The 27,308-nt window shown below is 43.5% G+C and overlaps 1 protein-coding gene across 5 annotated transcripts in view; it reads right to left on the bottom strand.

The window, feature by feature from the left end:
* HERC3 (HECT and RLD domain containing E3 ubiquitin protein ligase 3) overlaps positions 1–26,328 on the bottom strand; it is a 45,331-nt gene extending 19,003 nt beyond the window's left edge. The window contains exons 1-12 of one of the 5 annotated variants that reach the window (XM_039550659.1): positions 26,137–26,322; positions 25,536–25,746; positions 22,933–22,977; positions 21,258–21,515; positions 7,296–7,455; positions 6,176–6,252; positions 5,358–5,579; positions 3,305–3,396; positions 2,307–2,437; positions 1,500–1,660; positions 924–1,000; positions 32–156 (exon numbers count right to left, since the gene is read on the bottom strand). In XM_039550659.1, the coding sequence (XP_039406593.1) occupies positions 32–156; positions 924–1,000; positions 1,500–1,660; positions 2,307–2,437; positions 3,305–3,396; positions 5,358–5,579; positions 6,176–6,252; positions 7,296–7,455; positions 21,258–21,483 (1,271 nt within the window). In that variant the 5' untranslated portion in view covers positions 21,484–21,515; positions 22,933–22,977; positions 25,536–25,746; positions 26,137–26,322. Of the gene's footprint in view, positions 1–31; positions 157–923; positions 1,001–1,499; positions 1,661–2,306; positions 2,438–3,304; positions 3,397–5,357; positions 5,580–6,175; positions 6,253–7,295; positions 7,456–21,257; positions 21,516–22,932; positions 22,978–25,535; positions 25,747–26,136 lie in introns of all 5 variants that reach the window. The other 4 variants (XM_039550658.1, XR_005601718.1, XM_039550656.1 and 1 more) reach the window with 4 other exon arrangements.
* Positions 26,329–27,308: the final 980 nt, after the last annotated feature.

Genomic DNA, 27,308 nt, shown 5'->3' with positions numbered 1-27,308 from the left:
CAAAAGGCTTGTCCAGTGCCACAATACCTACTTGACAGAATTAGAACTGTTCTTTTCTAAAAGCTTTTGCCTCCAGACATCTATAGTTTCATCATTTATTAAACAGGTGTAACGTGTTTCATTTATGGTCCGGAAATCATCAGCAGGCAAGGAATTCTGTGAGAAGATACAGATTTCAGCAAAGACAAGGCTTGTAAAACAATTCCTTCCTATCCATAATCTCTGTTTTAATAAATAACTGATAGCTTCCTTAGTGTGGTCTCTGAAAAGGTTTGGTTATGAAGTTTTGTGGCATTACTAAGAAGTCCAAAAGGGAAAGTATGAAAAAGCTGAGGGGGGAAAAAAAGATCCTAAAATACATCTTAAAAAGAGAAAAATAAAAAATCAAAATATCATTTCCTAGATGTACCAAAGCCCTCTTCAATGCTATAATATATAACTACAGGCTTAGCACAGTTATTCTAGACCTATTTCCATGCCTCAAAAGCTTATCCCAAACACTTCTTGAAAAAAAGAAGACAGAAGCAGGAAAACCAATTCAGTGTTCAACCCTCCATCCAGCACTGCTTGACAAAATCCCAGCGTATGTGGTTGATGGCCCTACACACCAACCATGCAGAAGCCAGTGCCACAGGTGGAAAGCAGCCCCTCACTTCCAATCTGCAAAGATTGGATTGCCCTTCCTGCTGATTAAATTGGAATCAGCGTCTTCCCAGTGGCTTTGATGTGCCTCTAAAGAATGGCAACTTTCAGCCACTGAAGTTGTAAATCCCTGTAACAACTGTCGGAGCTGGTAAGGTTTGTAAGGCTGAATGGACTCCAAAGCAACACTTCCATTTCAGAACATTTTAGCAAAAACAAAAGCTGTCTTGTGAATGCTGGGACAGGGGAGAAGACTTGAAAAGGTACTTCAGTTGGTTTACCTCGTATTTGGAGCAAAGCACAAATGTTTGGTCTCCTCCAGAGAAGATATGTTTAACAATGTGGTATTTACACGCATCTGTTGGAGAAAGACATGGTTGTGTGAGAGGCTGATGAATGCAAGTCCCTACTCGTGCTTTCTCCCCTACCACTTGCACTGCCAGTACAACTACAAGGAGCACCTGTGTCCTTTGAAGGCCCTGCTGAAATCAGCTGGAACTCAAGCACTGTAGCACTTTCATGAGAGGTACACAGGAGGGGAAATTTGTCATTTCTGAACTGCAATAGGGGCTTTAAAGAGAGAACAAAGCCTTTGGAACACAGTATTAGTAGAATTTCATGAAGTCTCAAGACTGCCAAATGCTGAGCTCTGCCATAAAAAGAGAAAGGGAGATGGCATACATTAACAGAGAGAGCAAAAGGTCACCCAGAAATTACCACAGTGCATTTGGGACAATAGCATGGGTTTCTTTTGCTGTTTCCAGAAATTTCACAGAACGACGTTAAGATGTCTTTAGACAGCCATGAGTGAAATGATTTATGTCCATCTGCCATTTCAAATCGAGCACAGTACATACCAGGTTTCCCTGAGAGTTGCCCATTATGAGCTGCCCAGTGACCCTTGACAGGAGAGGGACACTTTACATTGCAAGTGTGCCCTGTTCCCAGCTGGCCTCTTGTTCCACAGCCAAATGCATAGATCATTCCTGAAGAAGGCACAAAGGCTAAAGTGTGATGTCTGTAAGAGACAGGTACGGAGTTTGGGCCTTGTTTAACAATAAATTTTAAAAAAACCAACAAACCAAGAACAAACAAACAAACAAACCCAACAACCAAACCAAATGCAGCCTAAAACTTATTCTCATTTCTCATAGGCCAAAAGCTGGTGCCAAACAGCACCTTTATGCAGGCACCAATGCTCAGTTTTTGCCACCTGATGGCACCAGTTTATGGGATGGAGCCCTTTAGGTGGCAGTGACAAAGAGCAGCTTGTGCCAACACGCAGCTGGTATCAGGCTCACAGTATCAGCTTAGTCATCTGCTAAGCCTGTACATACTGAAAGGCAACAACACAGCACCAGGATTGCTAACTCACTTTTCATTAAAGAGGCTGGAAACTTGTGACCAAAGGGGCTTCTGCTCTAAAGTCTTGCTGAATTATTAAGCTGGGAAGGTATCTTTTACAGGTTAGAATGCAGGGTACAACCCCAATTAAAAAACTATCTCATTTAGAGGGCCTTAAAATTCTTACGGAAAGCAAAATTTAAATTCATTTAGCTTTGACACACAGAATGCAGAAGCAGGACTATTTCCCTCTATTTGCATGATTCAGTATCAGCATTAACCTCCACCAAAGCAAGTTTCTGACTGCATGCAGGACTCACCTGCCACAAGCAATCTGGGATACTTCACTGCCCATGAGCTCAAGAACTCTTCGGGGGTTCACCTCATCATTCATGGAATCATGTCCCAGTTGCCCGCAGGAACCTGCACCGAAGGTGAACACCCCTCCACTCTGTTAGCAAATCAAACAGCAGAGTCTCCATTTAGGGACCCATAACCCAGCAGGATCTCTCCGACTCCAGTTTCAGTATGAGCCCAAAGCTTAGGCAGAGACTGATGGGGATTTTCAAAGGATTCAGAAAAGAAACTCGGGTTCTGCTAATGCAGCTTCCAAACAAGCTACCTTGCCACCCATCAGAAACTAACAGAATTATCTTCAGGTATCCCTACACTAGACAAGCTTCTACAGAACTAGTTTTCTACAATGGTATTTTTCCTACAGGAATCCTGAAGTCAGTTGTTTAATTCATTTTACAGTGGAAAACATTGAGGTTCCAAAACAGGAAGCAACACCTACCAAGTGGCAGAGGCAAGGCAAGAACTGAGCAGCTCTCTTTCAAATCCTAGCCCTGTCCTCTGGCCACTAAATTACACACCACTTGGAGGCAGCAGGTTTGGAACTGAAAACCTCTTGTAAATGCTGTGCCTACTAATGTTTAATTTAAACACTCATTCATTTTAGCTTCCATCTTATTCTGATGCACAGTATTACTCTGTTTTCCAACAAAATGCTATTTTCACCCCTTTGGATGTGTGTTTGTTAATTTTTCCCCCCCCCAAAGCTAATTTCTTCAAGTTATTCACCTGAGTTTTGCTATTCATTGCTGTGGATTATTAACATCTTCATCTTCAAAACCAGCATAGGATCATGCTGGCAGTGAATCTCAGCATAAATAATTAGGCTATATTTTCACTTAGGTCTTTTACTGGGATTGGAAGGAATATAGTAAATCAATTTGTTCTATGATTACCCAGAAAGTACTGTGAAACCATCAGGCAGGTGAGACAGTGGCTAAGGTTCCCAGGTCAGCATCTTTACCTTTGTCAGGACTGCTGTGTGTTCCTCTCCACAGCTGATGTAAACAACCTTCTGAGACCGCAGCAGCTTCACGTGACAAGGGGACTCTCGGTCTGCCATGAGGACAAAGGAAATAAAGCAGCTGTTTCATAAACACAAACCTGCATGTCCAAGAAAAGCACTGGCAGTCTGATTTTCAGATGTTGTCTATGAGCACAAGGGAAACTTTAACAACTGTGGTGAAAAAAACCCACATGTCCTTGAGTGCTTCACTGCCACTTTTCCCCTCAAATTCTTAAAAGACTTGACTGACTCAAACAAAACTGTCCAGATCAAGAATACAAATGTTGATTGTCTTGTATAAATTCAACATGCACTTGCTCTTTGGGAGATATGGTGAGTGCAGCCTAGATACACCCACCTTCAGCTTCATGTTCCATTTCAGACTCCTCAGGGATGACTGCAAATATTTGTTTCCATATTTCTGTATTTCCATATAGAACAACCCTGACACGTGGGAGACACTTGTGCAAGACACGTGGCAAACTGAATCCCAATGTGTATTTAAATACTCGGCTTTCCTTCTGTTGTCATCCTTTAAGCAGAAGATTCTCCTACTTGCAAAGGCTAATCACTACCTACCATTAAGTGATGCTTTTCTCTTTTACTCTGCCACTCCAATCATTTAAAGTCTATCTCCCAGGAATGAATACAGTAAAAAAATAAAAGCTAAGCATTTCAAGGAGCAGTAGGCACCTCAAAACAGTTAGATATTAAGGGGAGCAGCTGCTTATTTCATACCAACAAAAAATCAGGTTCCTACCTATAGAAGTTGCCCATTTCTTAAGATTCTCACCTAAGGATTTGTAGGGTGCTTTTTTACTGGATAGTGAAAGAAACATGGTCACATTTCCATGAGTATAAAATTGAGAGCATATTTTTTATTTACTTTTTTCTGTATTTTAGCACTCTGATCTTTCTTTTGACAGGAATGACACTTCTCCTCTCTACAGCATAATTGTTAATAACAACAGTGCTGGCAGAATAGCCATGTTTGCAAACCTTGCTGTTCATGTTTGGCAAGTATAATTCACACTGTCTTAACCATGATTCACTTTCCATAAATACCACATATTTACTACAATGCCAGGCACTGAGGGGGGAAGCAGAATATGATCCCTGGCCAGCACCACTCCACAAGCTGATGCCTATTCTGTTCATTTAAGATTAGCCCCGTGTCAAAGTAAGCCTTTCATATGTAAACTGCAGCTTTGTTTTAATTAGAAGCATTTAATTGCCAATCTACATGGAAAGGACACTGCTGCTCTTCTATTAGCTCAGCTTTACTTTATAGACAGTACAAGGTATCTAGGTGCATGCTAGGTATCACATCCACACTCAGTAACTTGCCTAGATATCTAAAGTTGCTCAGGAATTATGCAGAAAACAATAAAGAGGTTGATTTGAAGCTCCAAAGAAAATTTTCCATTCATTTATTTTATTCCAAAAAGTTAAAAGAGCGTGTGAACAACAAGCAGAGGAGATCTGGGCTTTTCAGACTAGCACCTGAGAAAACTACCATTGGCCATATATGTCTGGTAAACTGCAACAAATAAACTAGACAACATTTTACAATACTGGGATATGCTGTGTTGACATCACTTTGTAGCTCACCAGTCAAAATCATGTTGGGAAATGAGGAGATGGGTTCAGCCTGCTGTTCTGCAGGGAAAGCCTTTGCTCCAACCAACTTGAAACAAAATATAGACAAAGTATTTTTGAGAAGAGGGAGAAAGAATATGAGCACTTTCTTCGATATTTGCATGTTCTCATTCACACCTGAAAGACCATTCTTTTTGACCCTCCTCACTTAATTTAACATCCACAAGGGGATGTTTCTGTTTTTACTAAGTATGAAAAGCCTGTAGAGACAGAGACTCTTTCTCTGCCATGTCACCTCAGGAGGAGTTGCTGAGTTACACACCCGTTCAGTAAAAATACACTGTCAATGCAACAAGAGACACTAGGCCAAAGGAGTCTATCCATCTTTCACCTGGGAGCATAATTTTCATACCTCGTTCATCACTTAGTCCCAGCTGTCCTGAGCTGTTCTTCCCCCAGCCAAACACAGCTCCTGAGAGAGAAAGGGCAAAACTGTGGGCTCCGCCTGCAGCAACCTGAGCCAAAGGGATCCCATCGAGAGACTTGACACGTTGTGGACTGGCTTGGGAGGGACATTCTTTGCCCAAGCCCAGCTGACCATAGCTGTTCTGCCCCCATGTGAAGAACTGGCCATCTGAAACAAGGAAAGAAGAGAGTGGTGAGTGAAGGCTAGACAACAGAAAAGCAAGTTTGCCAAAATCAAAAAGAAACAGTTCTGGAGGCTTCGCTCCCACCCAAACCTCATGAAGAAAAGGAAAAAAGCGAAATCAAGAAAGACATTCTTCGCTAAAAAAAGCAAAGCCTGAAGCCATCAGGCAGATAAACACACAAGCAACTGAGTGCAAAATACAAAATACAACTGCTGTAACAAACAGTGCAACAAAAAACAGTCCACATGTTTCATACAGAAGAGTAACAGCCAAGGAAAATTTCAGCACAAAGGAATTAATTACACACATTTTTCTAAATCAAGATGGGAAGCTTTCAAGCATTCCTGCCATCATTCACCAGTGAAACAGTGGGTGGTCTGTAATGTTTTCTTTCTTCACAGTATTGGCAAAGCTCTTCCTCAATATTCATGGCACCTGATGCATTTTATAGCATCTCATTTGGCCCGAAAGCAGTCAGGACATGGGATGTCCTTGATTTATTACGCAGAAATATGCAGTCTTGGACACTGTGCAAAATAACAGCACAAATTTTGGTAATTAATAACAAATGTTACCATACCTGCTGCCAGAGCCAGGCAATGCCAATTTCCACAGGAAACCTGCAGTATCGTCTGTTGGTTCAATTTCTTTATCAACCTAAAGATGACAACACTATTTTAGAACAAGCATCCACAAATACAGCATCACCTTAGACAAAAATTACTATTTCCACTCAGATATTTGTTATATACATATACACACAATCTATGGTTCTGAGACTGAGGAACAGTCTTGAAGGCAATACAGATCCATACGTAATAGATGCAAATCTGTGGAGACCTTTAGACACTTGACTAGTAACTCAGCCACATTTCTTGCTATAACACTGAATCCAACCATCTGGAAATGGTGAAAATAGCTGGGTCTTGGTGTCTCTCTCACTATTCTTTTTCAGGCACTGACATTTTTCATGCTGTTATGGGCCTAGCAGTACCAATGAGTTACAGCACCAAACCCTCTTCAGTGCTTTGTACAGAGAATAGCACGTCAAAGGTTCAAGTTATTCCACAAAAATGTTATTTTTAAGATGGCACTATCACATTGCTATGCGAGCCTGTCTCTTTCTGTTTTACCAGAACCACATGCAAGTTAAGGACTGTCTTCCCATAGAGCCCTTCAGCTCAAACATTAATCTTTTGTAAATGAAACTCCTCCTTTAAATACTGTTTCAACAATGACAGCCATCCCAGAGAGATGTCCCAAACTTCTGCTCTGCACTGGATCTGCAGTGGCAGACCAAATGACAGACTGCATCTGTTGTTAACACAGCATGAAACAGGTGTTTTAACACCACGAAGTACAGCATTTTTGAGTCCTCCCTCATGCACCTCCTGTTTCTGTACAAAACACTGTGGCATTTTTCATGGAGGAAGCTAAGCACACTCCAATTTTCTTTTCCATACCTCAACCATCCCATCCATGGGCAGAAGGTCTGTCCTGCCCAAACCTCCTGAGGACTTGCAGCACTCAGGGAGCACCAGAACAGCAGTGAAAAGGAGAAGGAATCACCTTCATCCCAGCATGAGAAGGACCCTACTCCCGCCACATTGAGAGAAAGCCACCCTCCCAAGGTGAGCAACCCTTGATGCATCACCTCCAAGGAGCTTCCCTGAGGAAAGCTGACCCTGTTAAATGCTTACCTTGGTACTGTCACTGCATCTTCTATGGTGGTGAGCCCCAGCTGTCCATCGCTGCCGGCGCCCCAGGAGAAGAGCTGGCCCTGGTCGCTGAGGGCCACACTGTGCGACTCCCCACAGGCCACATGCACAATGTGCTGCCCAGCCAGCGCCCCGATTTGCTCTGAGGGAAACAGAGGGAAAACATCTCTGGTCACAGCATTCATCTCACAGCGACACCAGGTCTGGGCAAATCCGCACGCAAAGCCATTCAGATGGGTGCGCTGATCCCCAATTTAGTTTTAAAACACTTCTTACAGGAGAAAAAGCACCAGGTTTACTAAAAACGTGTCACTGCTGAGCTCTTCTGAAAGCTGGTCTGAAAATCACAGAAGGTAAGCAGGTATACATGCATCAAGCACAATGACAAACTACACACAGCCAGCCTCAGAGACACAGGAAAACCTATCAGGTTATTCAGGAACAGATATCCCACATCTGAGGTTTCCTCACTCAGTTTTGGTTCAGGATCATCCAACACTGAGAAGATCTCAGACCCTGTAAAACATATTTGACCTTCCACAGTTCTCATGTCCAATGAAGATGAGTCATCCACAAAGCTGGATGTCATCCACAACTCATCCATCACACCTCGATTTATTGCTTGATGTGTGTTACAACATTCTCCATGCTTAAGTTTGAACAAGTTTGAACCTATCAACCTATTACTACCACTGTCAAACACTCATTAACAAAAGTCCCATATAAAGGAAGCAAAATGAGATGAAGGAATAAAAGATTTTTAAAAAATCATCACTCAAGTCCTCTGGAAGATAACCCACAACTGACTTTTCATCATTACAACACATGAGGCAACTGAAGCAGGTTTGACAACTACTCTAAAAATATCTACAACCAAATCTTGCTCATTAAACAATTTTTACAAATGGGCATGAAAAAAAGTCTTGTTTTGCAATATAACATTGGAAATACCACACAAACTGATGGAAATACCACAAAACTGATGCATGCCAGACAGAGGCGAAGTTGCTTTTCTTTTTCCTTCCCTGAACAAATACCAGGTGAATGAAGAAAGATTTTGCCCTGTAAGCTACAAGGCAGTGATCAGTGTTAGTGAAGTCCCACTTGCCTGTGACATGAGAGGAAAGGGTCATTACATGTCATTCCGTGAAAATGATACCTCACATCACAAACATCCAGAAATCGTTAACATGCTTAGCACCAAAACATGCTTACCAATTAACCTATATGTCTTAAATGAGTGTAAAAGAAAGGTATCCCTAGGAGGGCTTGTCTTCTAAGACTGGGAATGAGAAAATGAGGAGAAAAATCCCTAATGGATGTTATTGAAGAAAAAGGTGACAACTACTTAAATACGTATTCTAGCTGAGGAAAATGCCACCTGAACAAGTGCTTCATTTCACTCAAAATACTTAATGGCAACAGAAGTGCAGTTTACAAGTAACAAGCCCATAAATACCTAGGAGGGGTTGAGACCTGCCTGCTATCCAACCATCCTTTAGCCCTGCCATCCAATGACACCCTTGGTCCTGCAGCTCTTTCCAGCAGCACTAACCTCACCCAGTCCCACTGACAATCCCTTACAGAGACACAGCCAGGTTTGAGGGTGGCAACTCAATTTAGACACACAGCTTCCCACTTGGGCCCACAAACACCCAACTATAACACTGCTTGGCAGTCTGGTTTATATTAATTTACATATATAAACAAGGGAGCCTATTTTTGTCTGAGAGCTCTAAACAACCAGCAGCTGTAAGGGCTGATCAAGGTCAATGACAAACAGCAGACAAGGTATCTCAGCAGCACATGTGGCTCTGGCCTCTTCCTCTCAGACATCCAGCAAGACAAACATTACCTGCTGCGCTGTGCCCGAGGCACCACCTAAGTTCACACCGGTGTGTTTCTGTACTGGGACCTGAAGGCCCAGAACTAAAGCTGCTGCTGGAGAAGACCATGCCAACAAAAGGAGAGGAGGATAAAGCCATCCACTTCTCCAAGGAAAACCCTTTGATTTACGAACCCATCATTTCACCACTTCACCCTTGCTGGAAGGGTGCAGTGAGCCTTGGCTGTTACCTGGAGCACCTGAGCCCTTGGAAGTGGTCACAAAGTCACCAGCTGGCCCCGCTCCCAAAGCTGCTCCCTGCACACTGCCGAACACTCCAGGGGACATCATGAGTCCGACAAAACAGCAAACGTGGACAATATGGGATGCTGGGGCACCCATAGCAGACACTGTTTTGCTACCTGCAGGCATGTGGAACTTCCCTGCGTGTAAAACACTTCCCTGGGAAAGCAGTATTTGCCATAGTAAGTCTTATTTGCTGCAGAAGGACTACCAGGAGCTGACCCTGAACCACTGGAGCACCTTGGGGATGTGACAGAAGACTCCAGTGTCCAAAGATTAGCATCAGGAGCGGGAGGAGGCAGGACTGTGACCACAGTAGTACTGCAAATAGAGAAAGAGTGCCCTGAGGTATGCAACTGTGGCAAGGACTTCACACACTGGGACACAGAGAGGACATCCAACAGGTTTAGAAATCCCGGGTAGTTTCAGTCCCCACTGGCTCCATCTCAAGTTTAATTTGGCAACACAAATGTGACTTTGCTCTACGTGCCATCCCAAGAGACTAATAAATACCAACTTGTTTTGAAAGGCTGCCCTGTGTCACTGAAAGCCTTCAGTGACTGCACTGCTCACCAGTGGAACAGCGTACAGTCTCACCTGGACTCGCTGGATAACCACAGACAGAAAAAACCCCATGCCTGTCTTGGAGCTGAAGCTCTTTGCCTTTAGAAAGGTGCATGTATGGGCCATCTCACCACCATACATTCCTAAGGCCCTGTCATTAGCAGTTTGCCTGAGAAGTCATGAAGAAATGTAAAGGCCAAACAACTTAAGTTTTACACACTCACATTAATTTCTTTCCAGAGATGGAAAAAAGCCATCCTTCCCCTGGGATTACAGGCTGCCCAGCAAGTCCAACAAGGGTCCTAGTTCATTGTCAGGCTTGCCAAGTCACTGAATGTACCACCTCCCAGCTTACATGGGATATCAAAAACATCTGACAACTACTTCTTTGTTGACCTCACATCCCTTCCTCACATCAAAATATCAGATGTTTTAGTGGTTGGTATACATTTGTTTTACCTTCCAAAGCATCACACCACCATTATTCACTCCTTAGAAAAGATGTACCACTGCACTGAGATGAAGGGTACAAAAGGTGAAGTTTATACTTAGTATTGTGTCTTGTGTAATTGATGAATAAAACCAGTCAAGTGGAGCTTAACAGGCACAATTATCTACAAAGCTAAGCACAACAAAACCCTGAAAACAACAGGGAAGGGCTGAAGCAGTTATGCAATACAATGTTTCAACACCTCATAAAACTTTCAAAAAACAAACAAAAACTCAAAAGTTCCAAGAAGTTGACACAATCTTTTCTTCCTGAAGCTGCCAGCTGTCTCAAAACAGCACCAATGCTTAGAAGTCGTTTATCAGGTTTTCATATCTGGTGGAGTTCCAACTTTGATTTCTCTCTTCTGTCCACTTTAACCCATGGATCTCAACACAAATAGGCATATCAAGGTTTGATTTTTTTTGTTTTAACTCTGTTAGACCTTAAATACACTGTAGCAAAGAACGAGGAAAAATGTTTTCAGGACAGCCCATCTGTGAACGGTGACAGGCCTGCTTCCCAGGAATGCTCTTCTGTTTTCTTGGTTTGCAAGGACACTAGCAAAAGTTGAGGATAAGTGGTGTATGTTTCTACAACTCAACTTTCTGACAATCAGTGCATTTAGCTTGAAGGTGTGGGAATAGCAGTAAAGCTGGGCCAAGAATGAAAACCCCTGACAAGCCATCAGCCCTGACACCATAAATAGAGAGCTTCCCTATTTATAAAACAGGGCCTATGCTTTGCCCCTACATCTTTGGAAAGCTACACAGGATCTTCAGTCTCTGCAACTGCTAGAAGCACAAAGCACTCACTTATACTGCTCTAATTAGAATGAACAGACAATGATTGATTAATTAGCTTTCCCTCTTCTAGTAATTTTATCAGAGAGCTGGTACACCCTTTCTATGTATAGTTTCCAGCTGCTCACAAGACAGGCTTTTGCTAGAGGATGTGGCAAAATCCACAGCCATATGTGTACCAGGATGTACAGGAACAGCACCAGATGGCTTCTACCGCCTGGAAACTACAGAGAAACCATCAGTCCTGAGGTTACACCTTCAGTGGCAAAATCTGCATTTCTGGTCAGAAGAAGCTGTGTCTTGGAAGAGTTTCAAGTGATTTCAGTCTGCTTGGACACCTGGCCAAAACTCTTCATTGCCTCCCCAGCTTGACAATAAGCAACACGGAGCATTTGCTCGTCTCGGTTGTTGCTGTGAGGAAAGTGCTCACAGATTCTCAAAAATAGGTGTCTTACTAGCTTGCCCAGATCAGAAATGGTAGTAGAAACACAGGGAAGAGAGAAACAGGTGAGGTAAAGTAAGGTAAGAAATTCCTCTGGGTTAAATGCTAGCAGCTTGCAAGTCTGAGGATAGATGAGCCAATTTCATTGCTTTGCCATGCTTGTTAATGCAGTCCACATCCACATTGATGATGTGAGAGCACTGTACAACCCACGTCTAAAAATGAGACGTGTGAGATACAATGTTTCAATGCACAAGGCAACTGAGTATTTAATCAGACACCAACAACGACCTAAATTTCACCTGTATAATCCTTCTATCCTCTGAGTACTGAAAAGCCTTAATTCTTACAGGAAAGCAGCAGAGTTCTCTCCTTTTGGAGATGAATTGCACCAACACATTAAACCATCTAGCAAGGTGAGACTAACAGCATTAGCACTTAGGGAAGCCTGGTTCAACAGCCAAAAACTCCATGAAAATCTGGTACTGCCTTCAACAAGCACAAGAAAATCAGAAAAACACTATGGCCCAAATCTATCAGTCACCACCATTTTATTAAGGCACTGTACAAAAAGCAAGTAAGCAGCAGTGGATCTAAAATGCCCTGACAAGATTTTTATACATTAAGTAGTAAACTTCAGCTGACTGCTGATCCCCCAGTCTCCAGTGGCGCACCCCAGAGATGTTTTTGCATATGGATATCCTGGCTCTACTTCTAGCCTGTGATGAGGTTCATGATTTCAGTCCTATTGAAGTCAGCCAACTATTAAAACATGAGTATTTTAATGAAACTGGAAAAAGAGAAAACCAAAGTGCAACAATCAAAATGCCTGCAACTGAAAGTGCGCTAAGACAGAAGTATGCCCAAGATATCTCCCTGCCCTTATGAAGATTTATCCTTTTTTTTTTTGGTCAGAATAACTTGTGTATTAGCTATTCAATGCTTTTAACAGCATTACCAGTAAAATACCAGCATTTAACCACTAGCAGCACAAGTACACTCACCAACTCTTCCAGAAAACATCTTCCCCAGTGGAAGTGTGATTCTGCCACTTGAAAACTGGTAATTGGGGAGGGGGAAAGCATGCTGTTTGCCAAGGCCTTTTTGCCCCTTCCTGTCTCCCTTAAAGCTCCCAAGAAGGACCCTCTGATTTCCCTCTGCCCACTTTCAACTCTGACCACCCAGGCATCCCAGACTCCTAGCTGTCACAGGCAACATCTGGAGTCGTGGACCAGGATGAAGAAATCAGACTCTATAAACCACTTAAACTAAATACAGACTTTGCAAAGCTGTCATCTGCTTTTTGAAAACATAATCTCACCCAGTCAGCTAAAACTGCTCCTGTGGCTTCACTCACACCACCTCTGCAGGCTGTGGTTTGTCAGCAATAAAACCAGAGGAAGGTGCACAGGGAGGAGGCCAGGGATGCTGGACAGTTTCAAGAACACACCTTGGTGACTCTACAGGCTCTGGCATGGCCAGGCAGATGAGACACACAACACGTAGACAGCTGGAACCGCCCTGCCTGACACCAGCTCCACAATTTCACCTTCCTGCTCCTTGCAGAATGTCTCTGTGAAGGTATTACATGCTTGTTGCATCTTGTGCTCAGATTACGTGACACTGTTGCATGCAAGGGTGTGAGAAGCAATGTGCTCTGCACCTGCACAGCACCAGGAGCAAACCCTGTGGGGAGACCATATCCCCACTGTATGACAGCTACCCTCGCTTTCTGCCTGCTGCTCTTCCCCACATACGGCTGCACACCTTATGCTCACACCTCTAATAGCAGGGGGCAAAAACTTTGAAGCATGAAGCAAACAATGTTAACATCAAAATGTAACCTCCTCTGACTTTCAGCAGCTTAAGTTTACTATATCCATCGAGGAGTCTGGGTTTTACAAGTCCAGTTTGCAAATCTTGAGGTCTTCCTTTCCTGAGCATCGTGAACGGTGCTATGCTTGCAGCAGAAAGCAGAGCAGGATGAAGAGAAGCCTAATCAGAGAGACTCACAACAGCAGCAGTGCTGAAGCTGATAAGATTCTGATAATTTGGTTAAAAAGAATGAAATGTAAACAGAGAGTAGACTCACTGAATGAAAAGTAAGTGTGGGGGGAAGACAGTAAAGGACAGAGGACAGACCAAAGGAGGTGACAGTCCCCCAGAACACTGTTGATCACAGTGGTGGGAACAGTCCATAGATCAATGCTGAGAGGTCCCAAGTCACAGAAGATTCTGCAGTCCCCTTTCATCCAGAGACACTAGTGACTCTTATCAAGATGATGGTTTACCTGCACAACACATATGGTACTGCTCATTCATTTATTTAGCATGGCTACTTACAGTCTTAAATATGAGAGAGGCTGGCTCAGTTATTAACACTGCCTTCACTTTATAAAGCTGTTTCTGGTCATGTCAAGGCAGGAATGCAAGGGCAAGAAGTGAGAGGCCACTGTGACATCCCAGGGTGTCACTTCACATATGCTTTGCCAGCTACTCCCCTTCACAGCTGTGAGCAGACACCTACCCCAAGAAAGCAAAGCCCTTCCTCAGACAGAGGCATAGAAAGCCTTCCCCACTTCGCTGCCTTTTGTCTCGAGGACACAGCCTCTCTGAGGAGCTATAGATGCAGAGTGGCATGGGCACAGACAGCTGGAGCAGGCTCTTGGAAAGGGCTGCTCAGGCACAGAGGGCTTCAGTCTGGCAAGCATCAGCTGGCAGAGGGAAGAATCCACCTTCAGACCCTGGAGGCAAACTAGTATGGATAGTTCTTTCAAAGAAATAAAGCACCATAAGTTGCAACAGAAGCACAGGGAAAACATGTTCAGAATACCCAGAGAGAGCCTGTTTTCAGGCTATGGCAGAGAGCTGTAAAAGGTGGTCATTCAGCCAGGCTTGCTGGCCACTGGCAGGCAGCACAAAAGCTGTGGCTGGTCCATGACTACTGAGAAACCCCCAATGTCCACCATGTACAACCTCAGCAAATCCCACAGCTCCAAAGCAGCAAGTCCAAGGTGGGCAGGATGCACTAAACCTTGGCATGACATACTGAGGATGGACACCAGAAGCATAGGGGGAATTAGGGAAATGGGTGCACAGATGCTGGATTTGACAGGCTGGTACTACGCACTGCAAAGCTGTGACACTTGAGAATCTCACTTGTGGCAGCCCCAGGCTTTGATTAAGTAATACGATTTTCAGAAGCACTTGGTTTGCTCCTCACTCTGTTCCCACTTATTTCAATCCTGTAGTGGTTTGCATGGGAGCAAGACAAAGCCACATGTTTCTGAAAAGCCACACCTGCACAGTGCAGACTCAGTAGAGCACCCCTGCCCTTGCTTTCAAGGGCATTCCCCATCAGCTTTACAAATATTGCTTGAAAATATGTTACTGCAAACAAGCATGGTGACTAGGAAAAGGGAGGTAAGGGATGCAGTCCTATTAAACATTAAAAAAAAATTTATTAATTTTATCTACTGGGCATTCTGAGAAAAGAAGATATGAGCATCTGTACATTCCTTTCTGGTGAGTTTTTATAGGCAGGCAGCTGTTTAAAAGGCAGGTCAGGTGTTAAAGAGAGAGAGCACATCTTCACAGCTCTTTTCAGCTACCAAAAATACTTGATTTCTGATAAGAAGTTTCACACAGATCTTTGAGATAAAGTCTTATTTCCAACACAACTTAAGGAAGAGTATCGGGCTGCCTGAAGACAACTGAGTCAAACTCAAAATCAACAGCCACCACACTACTAAAATCTCTCCTAGAAGCTGTGACTCTCAACCATACTTACTCAGCTTAATGAAGTCATCATTTTTGTCCAGCACAGACAACTATGCTGACTACAAAAATGGTTGAGGCATTCAGAAAACTTGTGTGTATCACCTCCAGCTTCTTCCCTGCCCTCTTCCTTTGCCTCACCAGACACAGCCACCCACCCATTTTATCCTGAACACATCTTCCAGCTTCAGCATGGTTGCAGGAAAGGGGCCAGTCATTAGTGCCACACACCATGCCAAGGTTGCATGCTCCTTCCAAGACAGGCAGGCAGACAGCCTTTATTTCATTTGCAGGCTTTACTTCAGCTGCACCTTCAGAAAGCCTCTGAGGAGTATGCATGATACAGGAACAAGAAGTAACAAATATGACATAGATAAATTCAAGTTGAGGTTGCCAAATTGCCCTACAAGCCCTGAGTCAGAAGGCAAAAAGATGGTCATTCTTACTGCAGCTCTGACTTTTGAGGTAAAGAAGCATTAAAATTGTCTCTCTTGGCCTCTGTAAAAACAGATCAGACTGATTGTAAAAAACTAGTATCTTCCTTCCCTGGGCTCATCCTTGTTTTTACCTCTCAGCAAAATGAAATCAAGAGAGAAATCCGGTGGTTCTAGTAATACTTGTGTGATTAGAGACCAGACTTCAGAGTTGCATCTAAGAACATCTTACAGCCATTTTAGGTGCTCACTAGATTTCTTTACTGTCAAGAAATCAGATTTTTATTTGTTTAGGTTCTCCTAAAGAGGCTTCTCTCTCCTCAGTGTAGGCTCTCCTAGTCCTGCAGTCTCAGAAAATACTAGCACAAGTCAGTTCTCATGATCAAGACCACACAAATTTTAAAACAACTCCCACTATAAACATCTGGCATATTCAAATCCCTCAGCCAGCCAATTCAACACAATGCAGGCATATTTAAGATATCTAAGGGAAAGCACTTCCTTTACTTCTCATTCAACAGAATACCTATTGTTTCTAAATTAATTCTAATTTCTGTCTTCTAATTTTAAAGTCATTCTGAAGCCCAAATGGCATCAATTCCACTGAAATGGACACACCATAAAGCAAATCCACTGCAGCCACTAGTGAAGGCACAGCAGCCTCAAACAGCTTGGTCAGATCCTGTGGCCGGTCAAAGGAGCAAAAGGGATGAGTACAAAGCGACCAGTTTAATTCCGTGGGGTTTTTTTTTTACAAATAACATTTACTATGAGTGCCAAAACATAAACATACACAGCTCTTTGTCTGCAACCTGCTCACAACAAACACAAGCCCTGCCACCTCTCCTCCAGAGCAACCAGGGCCTCCTGCCTGACTTCTTACCCACCGGGAAGAGGCTAAATGACGAAGATCCACACAGACTGTCCTTCCAAGCAGGTGGCACATCTGAATTCTCAGCTGTTCCAGGGTTTATGATTAACAAGCATGCTGCCCTGAACACGGAGCTCTCTGCCACTGTAACCCTGTGCTGAGGCTCAGGACAAGTGGACTCACATTGGAAAAGAAAGGCCACTCAGTTCAGAGAAATCCAGAAGAGCTGGATCCCCTAGGTTTGATCGCTTGTTTTGGTGGTGTTTTTTCTGCTTTTTGAAAGAGAATGAACATGATGATGATATTTCTACCAGCAGCTATGAGCAGATAGATTCCACAATGCACAGAAAGGCAGTGCTCCTCTTCACATTTGCATCCTAACAGGAAAAACTGTAAAAAAAAATCATAGGTTTTTCTGCTATATCTTACCAGACAAAACGTTTGAGGCAAATTTGGCTTGAGACATTGTTCTGTAACTCTCTTGAGACACTAATTACCAAAGTCCAGGTTTTCTCACTAGCAGAAGTCAAATGAAATCCAAATTACTTGAACAAAACAAATCTCTACAGCAGAAAACAAGTTCCACATCTCAGACTCGAGCTTATATGAAGCTTTACAAACTGCTAACAACCAGCTAGTTGTTTTACACTCCTCTATAATTCTACCCATATCCCAAAAGAGCCTTTACCTCAGGTACCTGGCCTGTCTTTTCTTCTCCAGCATGCATATTCAGATAAAACACTTATCTAAGAATCATCACAGGCAGCCAAGACATCATGGCAGACCTGAAGAAAATCAATCCAAGTGAAATTAAAGGACTGAAAAAGGGGAAATTTAGATACAGTTATGAAGAATAATTTTCTTTTCCTAAAACCACTGCAGTACAAAATTATTGCTTCCTGTTAGAGACGTAATGTATGCTATCATCTGATAAATTTCAGGAAATCAATGCAAACCCAGATTAATTTTACAAAACAGCGAGTTCCATACGTCACTACCAAAATTGCCAAGTTGCTTCTCCTAAGACGTGGTCAGAGACTCTGGAGACTTCAAGAGCCTAACAACACAAGTGAAAATTAGAGCAGGTCAGACAGAAGCTTTATTAATCATGGTCATGGTGAGAGAACTCTGGAACAGCATTCCACCTCTGCATCCTTGCCAAGTGATAGCAGAGACACCAACTATAGACTATTTTGCAGAGGAAAAGGTAAAAAAGGAGGTGAGGAAAAACAACCATGTAAATACTAACAAAGCTAGATACCCACCCCTAAGAGGTCTCTAATTACCTCACTAATAACCACAATTTGAAGAAACAATGAATTGGCAAACATTGTGACAAAGTGGGAAACTGGCTTGTGGGAGAGCAGTGGGAGTAATACCTGGTATTACCCTGGTATTAACAAAAGTAGAGAGTTTGAATCGCTTAAAAGCAGTCAGCTTTGAATCAAAAAACCACGTTATTTTAGTTAGGATAAACTTCTTAGGCATCTTAAATCTTAATTTTAGCACCACAATGTAAAATCCAGAGGAAAGGGCACTTCCAGAAAATAAACCTCTACTGACTTACACTCTTTCAGTGGCACACACTCCACACCAGTAATTTCTGTTCCCTGCAGAGGAGAGGCATAAGAACCACTTTGCCAGCTGCTATCCCCCTCTCCACATTGCATCCACAAGGTCAGCAGATGTGACCACAAACACAGCTTTTAATTAACACGTTTTCTTTCATTTCAAAAGGTGCCCTCTAAAGGGCTCCTCCAAGAGGAACTGCTGAAATGATTCTGTGGCCACTGCTTGACATCTTCGTGAGTAGCATGAATGAGAAGCAAAATTGAGTAGTGAAAAATAAAAGGGAGGGATCACTCCACCCCTAGAAAGTCATGCAGCCTTCAAGAGGTTCAAAAGCCCCTGCGTATTTTCATGTCTCGGTGTTACTCTCAAATACAACCAAGGCACTCTCTAAGCCCTGGTAAGCATTTCTGAAGTCCAGAGGGGACTCCTCAGGGGCTGCCTGAAGGGGACAATCACTATTGTGTCACAGCCTCCCACATGAGGAGATGGAGCTCACTTCCAGAGCTGGGCAGAGGTCACCCGCTTCTAGCTGCCCTCCCAGGCTGGGCAGGATCAAGCCACAGGGCAGGAAAACCAAGAGACCTCAGCCCACACTGCCCAGTCCAGAAGAGGCTGGAGAGACGCAGCTGCAATCCTACCAGTTCCTGGCATTTCTCCCATTCTCTACCTCAGACTCCCCCTGACAGTCGTCTTTATCATTTTCAACAGCTCAGGACCCCATGTCCCACACATACATCTTCATCACCTATCAGAAATGGCTTCATTCACAGGCCCACAACAATGGAAAACAGAAAAGATGATCTTCAACACGCCTTTCTACACAGAAGGTGCAAGAAGAAGTGCGGGTGAAAGAGGAAGGCTTGATTCTTCTTGGTCCCATTTGCAAAAGAAAACTTAAGAAATTCAGTTCCCAGTGCTGCAAGACAAAGCAGACCCACACAGAGCAGTGTGTGGCATGGGGCTCTCCCCCAGTTTACTGTTACCATAAAGGCTGCTGTGACTGTTCACCATAAGCTAAAAAGAGCAGCTGTTCCTTGCTTTACAGCACATCCCTCCCACCTGCCCCAGCCAGCAGAAATCCCACTGCAGCCACTGCCAGTAACGCTATGTTGGCAGAGGAACACCACTTCTCAGGCATGGCCACAGGCTCCTCAGAGAGCAGCACTGAAGAACCTTTTTCAGAAAAAATTAAACCTGTAGGGTAACTGGGACTTGGTTTCACATCTTGGTGACAGACCCTAATTTAAGGGGTAGAAGAAGGGCACTTGGGATTAAACACAAAGAAACCTTTTATTTCTATTTCAAAATCTGAGATTGGCCCTCTTCTACAGGCCTAGCTGAAAGCAGGATTACCCAGCTGAGAGCAGTCTACATTTCAGCATTCAGGATTCATGAAAACCATTTCCAGCTCTGATCTACTTGCTGTGAAAACTCCATTTTCATCATCAGCTTATGCTTGCTTTATTTTATGGGTAAAACAGCAGCATAGCCCAAAGATGTTTCTCACAGTATTTCTGAAGCAGCCAGGACTGAATTTCTGGGGCCTCTGCACTAGTCTTGAACTAGCTGGGTGATTTGCTGGATGAAGTATCCTCACCAGTTTGAGCTGAATATTCACTAGGCTTGGCTTCCTTTTACCAAGCATCTCATTTATTCCAGATCCTAAATTTACAAGTCCTCAGAAGATGAACAGTTGTTATGCACAGAGAGGACTTAAGCGCTCCTGCTATTCCCAATCCCTTTCAGTAATTGTCTAGAAACTACGTGCAAGCAAAGCAAGAGAGGCCAAATTCAAGGTCAACTCCTCATCATCCAGCATTCAACACCTACCAAATCATTTTGAGAGAAAGAGACAAAACACACTGACAGAGGAAAGGAGCAATAGAGTCAGTCAGGTCAGATTTGCACATACTACATGGGGAACTGTAGCTATTTTGCATACACCTTCTCTCTCTATCATGCAATAATAGATTACACTAGAAAAGACCCAAGCTCTACAGAGAGTAGCCCGCAGTTTGAGGAATTTTTGCTCTAATTACCCCCAGCACAGGATTTTTATTGTATTATGGAAAGAAAAATACCTGTATCTTTACCACGTGCCAAAACCAAGAAATTAAAGGAAGGGAAACTGGAAGGCCAACACTCAAAAGAGTCCAGAAGACAGGCTCAGGGTTCCTTCAAATAACAACATACAATTAAACCACTCCTTCGCCCTGGGAAGGAGAGGCAGTAGCTGCTTGTGGTTCTGCAGTCATGGGTTCTGTCCTTTGGAACACAATGAAGAAGATGCAGTTTGAGTCTGTGGAACACAACGCTACAATGACTTCCTTTCCGATTAAGAAAAAAAGTTGACAAGGGATTCTGAAAGAGGGAAACAAAATTTACAAACCCTCTTGGCCAAACTCAAGTTTGTTCTCCACAACTACACTCAACACAGATCTGCTTGTACTCTTTGGCATAAATGAGAAAACTCCCAGCAACAGCTGAACAGGAGTAGGCATAAGGATGCAGTGCAACTGGAAGGACAAAGCAGAAGACACTCGCGACTCATGGGCCTCTCTTCCTTTTCATAAAGAGGCAACATAATGCCAGATAACAAAATCTGCCCTGGGACCATCTGTGCTCGCCTCTGTTTTGATGAATTTCTCAGGCAAAGTGGGCAGACCTGTCTCCTCACCCGTGCTGCTCAGCTTTAGCTTTCCAGAGCCAGCTAGTGTTATTCAGCATCATTACTGTGTTACGTGAGATGATTATCAGCTCTGCTGGCTCCTCCAGCTCTAGAGCAATCAGCACAAAGCAGCTTCCATAATCTTCTCAGCCCACCAGCCTCAAGACAGTTTGAAGTGTATATAAAAAGCAGACTTACCTGGCTTGCTTCCTTCACAGTCATGCCCCAGTTGACCTTTGGTGTTCAAGCCACAGGTATACACCTCCCCATCTTCCAACAGGAACACAGAGTGGTTTCCTCCACATGCCACCTCCTTGACATTTCTATCATGGATGAATCCATACACCTGTGGTTCAGGAATGATGACCTGGAGGTTGCTACCTATCCCAGGTTGTCCATAAGACGAGTAGCCCCAGCATAGCATTTTCTCTCTTTTCAGCAAGTCATGTATCCTTCCTGGGCAAGAGAAACAGGGCAATGAGTGTGAATGAAGCAAGTACACCACAAGTGATCCTACAGAGATCCAGCTGTTCACAGCAGGAGGTGGAAACAACCAGAAAAGGCATTTCCTGCATGACTGTCAGGTTTGTGAACTGTCAGTAAACCATCACACAGACAAAGAGTAATCAAGACAGCTCAGCTGTGGTACTGAATCAGCACCTTCATGCCTTGGCCATCTCTAGCTGCAAGGCAGTAGAAATGTTCTGAAACCCAGGAGACCAAGCTTTTACTCTGCAAAATTACTCTGCTTCAAAAACCAAATATCAGACAATGCCCTAAACCAACTGTAATGCTTTTTAGACTAACAGGTCCAAATCTGAACTTTTAGAGTGTCATATTCGAGACCAATCCTAAACAGTCTTTAAAAATTACCTCAAAGGTGGTTAGACTAGCCCTGAACAGGTATTTGTGGTGTACTGGCCAATGCAGAAATGTGTTATTTCTGATAAACAAATATTAAGGAGTACTTTGCTCAATTGAACACAGTCTTGCAGCCCAAATTTGTGCATGTACACACACACAGAGAACTTTAGCCACACACTGAACACACACACCCCTGAACTACAGCAAGAATTATACAAGAAGAAGCAGTTCACGTGGAGCAGCACATTGACAGCTTGGCCCTGACAGCAATGGACAGGTCACGTTGATGCAGCTTGCCAGCAGTCAGGTGTTATCTTTTGCATTGTGCTCAGTGAAAGTCAGGGATTTCAGAGTGGGGTAACATGGAAAGGGAAAAAATATAGCAATATAAATATACAAAATAATAAATATAATAAGAAATAAATAAAATAATAAATATAAAATAATAAATAAAGTAATATAAAAGGTCCAAGGTGTGAACGTTATAAAGACAACAGGATGCTAATGCATAAAAGCCAGGGGAGAAAAACAGCATTCCATAAGAAGCACATGAAAGATTTTATTAATACTCCTTTGTCACTCCTAACCTCAATAGGTTTGGGTTATTTGTTAAACATGCTATACTAATAAGACATTGAGAACTCCTCTGATTGAACTGGAAACTAGTTAAAGCTTTTTTTTTTCCTTTCTTTCTTTTTTTTTTTTTTTTTGCAAAGGGAAGAAGAAAGAAGATTAGAAAATGAAAGATCTGAGACATCAAGTCTTACGACACACCATGCCAAGTTTTAAGCTAAGGCAATTTGCAGCAGCAGCATTTACTAACTTAGCACAAGATAGAAAAGCAAACAGTAACCCCTGAAGCACCAAAGATTCCTTCTCCCACTCTGAACAGACAGGAAACACATGCATTTCAGTTTGTTCCCAAAACCTGGTGCTAATTCAAGCTCTAGGTATTAACAATAAAGCCTTTCCTAATCAAAGCCCTAAGCAAAGGGTGTGCATCTCTTACCCTTTGCCTGTCAGCTGTGGTCACTTCCATTGAGGCAGGACTGAGCTGGAAGAGGGAGGGAGAGGATTGGATTTTCCAGTTAGTACTTCATCAGTGGTGCGATTTCCTACCGCAAACTGTTTACTAGGATCTCTTATTATTTAAAGTAATGCAGGACCCCATTTATCTCTAGCAGCCCTCCTTCCTCTATAGCGTAATTCAACTCATTCACACCCACGTGTGCTTATCACTGGCCAGCTCCAAAGGACGAAGAGGAAAACGCAGAGGTTACAAGGCTGTGCCTGGTTAAATCAGTCATGGTGTACAGTCTGGATTTGGTTGCCCTAAGCACAAAAGCCTGCTGGAAGAGACCCCCTCTATGCTGGCTACGCTAAGAATAGGAATGCTGTGGGACACAAGAAAATTCAAGTGTGTGCATGTGCTTTAAATGTGCTTTAAACTGCTGCATTTATAGCGAACTTCATGTTCTATCACACCACCAAAAAAAACCAAAAAACCCCAAACTAAAAATGCATGAGCAGCACCCTGAAGGTGGCAGGGAATAGTTTCAAAACTGACACTGGAATGGCAGAAATCTGGGACTGCCATTTCTCTCAGCCTGGGGAACTGCCGTGTTACAAAGCCATGAGCAGCAATCCTGAAGATCCAAGGATCATGTTCCCTGCTAGGATAAATAGATACTGCCTCTGAGCTGAAAAGATCTCACTAGTATATGACTCGAACTACAATGACATTGTACCACATGATCTAAATATTAATTTGGGATACCTTCTAAAAGGGTACCTCAACAGTCTGCTCCCTACAGACTACAGTCATCTTCCCTAGTGCTAGTTTCATTTAAAAATGCTAAAAATACATTAATTACTTTCCTTGTGTTCATATTCCACATGAGAATTTGCTGCTAATAGGCAAGGGAATATGATGTGATTGATAAGAGATGGGTTTTTCACTCCAGCTAAGACACTACTTGAAACAGGAAGAGTTCAAACTCCCAGTAATCCATATAAACACTAGGGTGATATTTCAGAGTTCAACCCTCCGTTCATGCTAGAGGCCAGATTTTCTGAAGCCCTTCATACTTAACAATCCTGACACCAGACACAGAAAATCTGGTTTTCACTAGTTTTTTTAAATCATTTCTATTGACTGCCACCCCCATCTTCTAAACATTTTGCCAATAAATCTCTGTGCAGCTCAGTTTCACAGGAACAGACCAACACTTTCCACTGGAGAGCAAAAACTAACATAGCCACTTAGAATTTCAGTGTACAGGCACAGCTAAATATTTCCAATGGCCTGGTGAATTTACTTATGTGGAAGACATTTTAAAAACCACGACTTTTAAGACTGTTTTTTTTCTCCCCCCTAAAAAAAGCTGCTGGAGGTCTTAATACATTATATATTCAAGTAGGAGCTGTGTCCTGAAACACAACGAGGCTTTAAATGACAATTTCACACTCTGTTTCCAATCTGGTTAAGGCAGTTACTCTTCTTTGACAGTAGAAGAGGGAGTAAAAGTGCATCTTCCACTGCAAACTACCTCTACAAACTGAACACCTTTCTCATACTAAAACAATTACATAAAAAGTTTCTAGTGTAGGCAAGCACTAACAGACATGTGCCTGCACATACACATGTATATACTAAATATATGATTTATATTCACTTGTCTGAAATTTTATATAAGTGATTAATATTCCTAGTGCCCAGCTCAATACACCTTAAAAAAGCTGAATTTTTATCTTCAGAGGGCAAACCTTTAGGGGAGATGTTTTTCTTAAAAGCATCAGTTAGGGATTAAAGTTCACAGTTCCTTTTAAAAACGGGATTGCAAAAAGCACAAGAACTGCAGTACCCAACTACATCACCTATTCCTATTCTTCAGAAATCCCAACACAGCCAGCTTGGTATTCATGTTTCAGAGATAAGAACAGATGCAATGCAGTAAAGCCAGTCATTTGCAGAGAAACCCCACATACTTAAAAAAAAAAAAAAAAAAAAAAAAAAAAAAAAAAAAAAAAGAAGGGGGAAGATATACCACCACATCCTCAGAGCCTGACATTCCAGGAATAATTCACCATCAAAACAGTGAAGTACATACATAGCACAACTAGAGCTAGGAAAACCTCACACTGTGAGGAATATTTTGAGGAAATCTATTGTGGGTGGAAGACCCACCCTCTGCTATAATAAGCTTCTGCTGACATACTAAGTATATATCCTTTGGTGAAAAAAGCCCCGGTGCTTTGGTAAAGTAATAATGCTGCACGTATGATCATGACAGGATGTATTTTATTTTGTCTTTTTTTTTTTCTTTTCCTCTCTCTTTTTAAAAGCTCTCATGCCATGCACAGTCTCTCCTCACAATCACACAAACATATTCTAAAGCCATTTCCACTCTGCGCCCTTTCTGGGAAAGTCAGCTTAGTAAATATCACGATTGCAACAAACAACACTCAACGCTCAATGCTCTCTAAACAAAGAGATCTGCCAACTGGCAGGGCATGAATAAACAAGTTTTTCCTTCCCTCTTGTTTGTGAGATTTCAGATAGCAAATGTGTTTCTTCTACCGGCATTGCTCAACAATGACGGAATTTACTACCTCTTTCTGCCACTAACCCTCCGAGTCCACTTTCTTCTTCCCTTTGCCTCCGTTTCAGTCCAACTCAATGTCCAATGCAAACCAGGTTCCGGAACAAGGGAACACAAGGTGTACCAGCAAATGAGTTAATGCAGGAGCAGAGCATTTCCACTGCACAGCCGCATGCCCTCAGATGGAGATGGCCCCACAGACGACATATAAAAATAGACACCTAAAATCAAACATGACAATCCCCTCGCCATCACCTCCATTTTGCAATCCCAGTAAAATCACCTCTCCCTCCCTGCCTTCACCCCGGACACCCCGGGCTCCTTGGCTTCCTGCGGCTGCTTCCCAAGACCACACCGACACTTCCCGGCGGGCACAGACCGACCCTGGAGCGACAGCAGCCCCCTGCCCACCCCGCAGCCAGGTGATGCTGCAGCAGCAGCGGCGAGCGGCTCCTGCCGCAGCCGCGTGGCCGCCCCGGGCTCCCCGCCCCGGGCCGGGGACGCGCGTCCTGCGCCGGGGAGGGCGGCGGGGGCTCCCCCGCGCAGGGGCTCGGTACCGGGACCGGCCGCAGCCCCACCGCGGAGCTGAGCTCTCCCTCGCCAGCACTCACCGCCACCGACCCCGCCGCTGCCGTCGCGGCGACGAGGAAGTCCCGGCCCTGCTGCCGCTGGGAGTGACGCGCAGCGCGGCCAATGCGCAGGGCGGGCGCAGGGAGGGCCGGGAATCGCCTTCCCCCGGGGCCAGGGCACAGCGTGGGCTCAGGGCTCCTGGCGGCGGCCCGGCCTTCCCGCCGGTGCTGGAATGCCGCGGGAGCTGCCGTGGAGGCGGAGCGCCAGGGACAGCCGGCCCCGCCCGCTGGGGCTGCGGAGCTTTAGCCTTGCCGGCGGAGCGGATCAGTAGCCGCTCTAAACACAGCAGAAATCAACGCGTGAAGTTAAGCGCATTCCAGAATTTAAGCTGTTCTAAATGAAGGTCTCAAGGGAAAGCCAGCTTTCAAGTGTTTGAAAATGCGTTAAGCACGAAATATCACTTACTAATTACAATAGTCAGTTCCTTTCTCCTAGCCTGTTTCTTCTGCATTTTATGTGGCCTCTGGTCAGCTGGCAGGCTCGTTTGTTTAGGACCTCACACATTTTATACAAAGTTTCAACCTCAAAAAAAAGGTTTGTTGTCAAAGTTTCCGTTGACAGAGAGGGAAAAAAAAAAACCCACAGAGGCCAATGAGCAAGCAATTATGTAACTCCCGAATACTGATTTTCTGGTTTTAGTACCATCTATTAGAAGAAGACTGTGCTCCACAAGAGCAATGCACAAGTTGGATCCTATTCAGGCCACTAAAATGACAGTCAATATTTGGAGCAAACCTCAGACAGATGTTTGCAAGGGCTTAGGATGGGGGGAAGAAGTCCCTAAGGTAAGTGTAGTGCCCACAAGTATCCATGGCCCTTACACAACATCTCTGGCCGTTTGCAGTGTTTGTGCATTTAGCAGACAATGTGTGACGGATCAGGTAAAAAATCACCTGTATTTGCATGGATTATGTTTGTTTAGAATAAAAAGAGCTGCCCCAGAGTAAAATTACACCTGTGCTGTAACAGCTTTGGCTTAACCAGTGTTACAAGCAGCTTCTAGAATAACAAAAAAGCATAGACAGAAGAAAACATGCTTTCTGTGTTTGCTTTTGTTTCTGTTTTGTTTATTTCATCGTCTGGAGACCTTTGCAAAATAGAGCGTTTCCCTTTACACTCGGTTTCGTCTGTTTCTGATTGCACAATCAAGGAG

The sequence above is a fragment of the Corvus cornix genome, chromosome 4, assembly GCF_000738735.6.
Source record: "Corvus cornix cornix isolate S_Up_H32 chromosome 4, ASM73873v5, whole genome shotgun sequence".
Classification (NCBI taxonomy): domain Eukaryota; kingdom Metazoa; phylum Chordata; class Aves; order Passeriformes; family Corvidae; genus Corvus; species Corvus cornix.
Note: the sequence above shows the minus strand (reverse complement) of the source record. Positions and strands in the feature narration are given on the sequence as shown.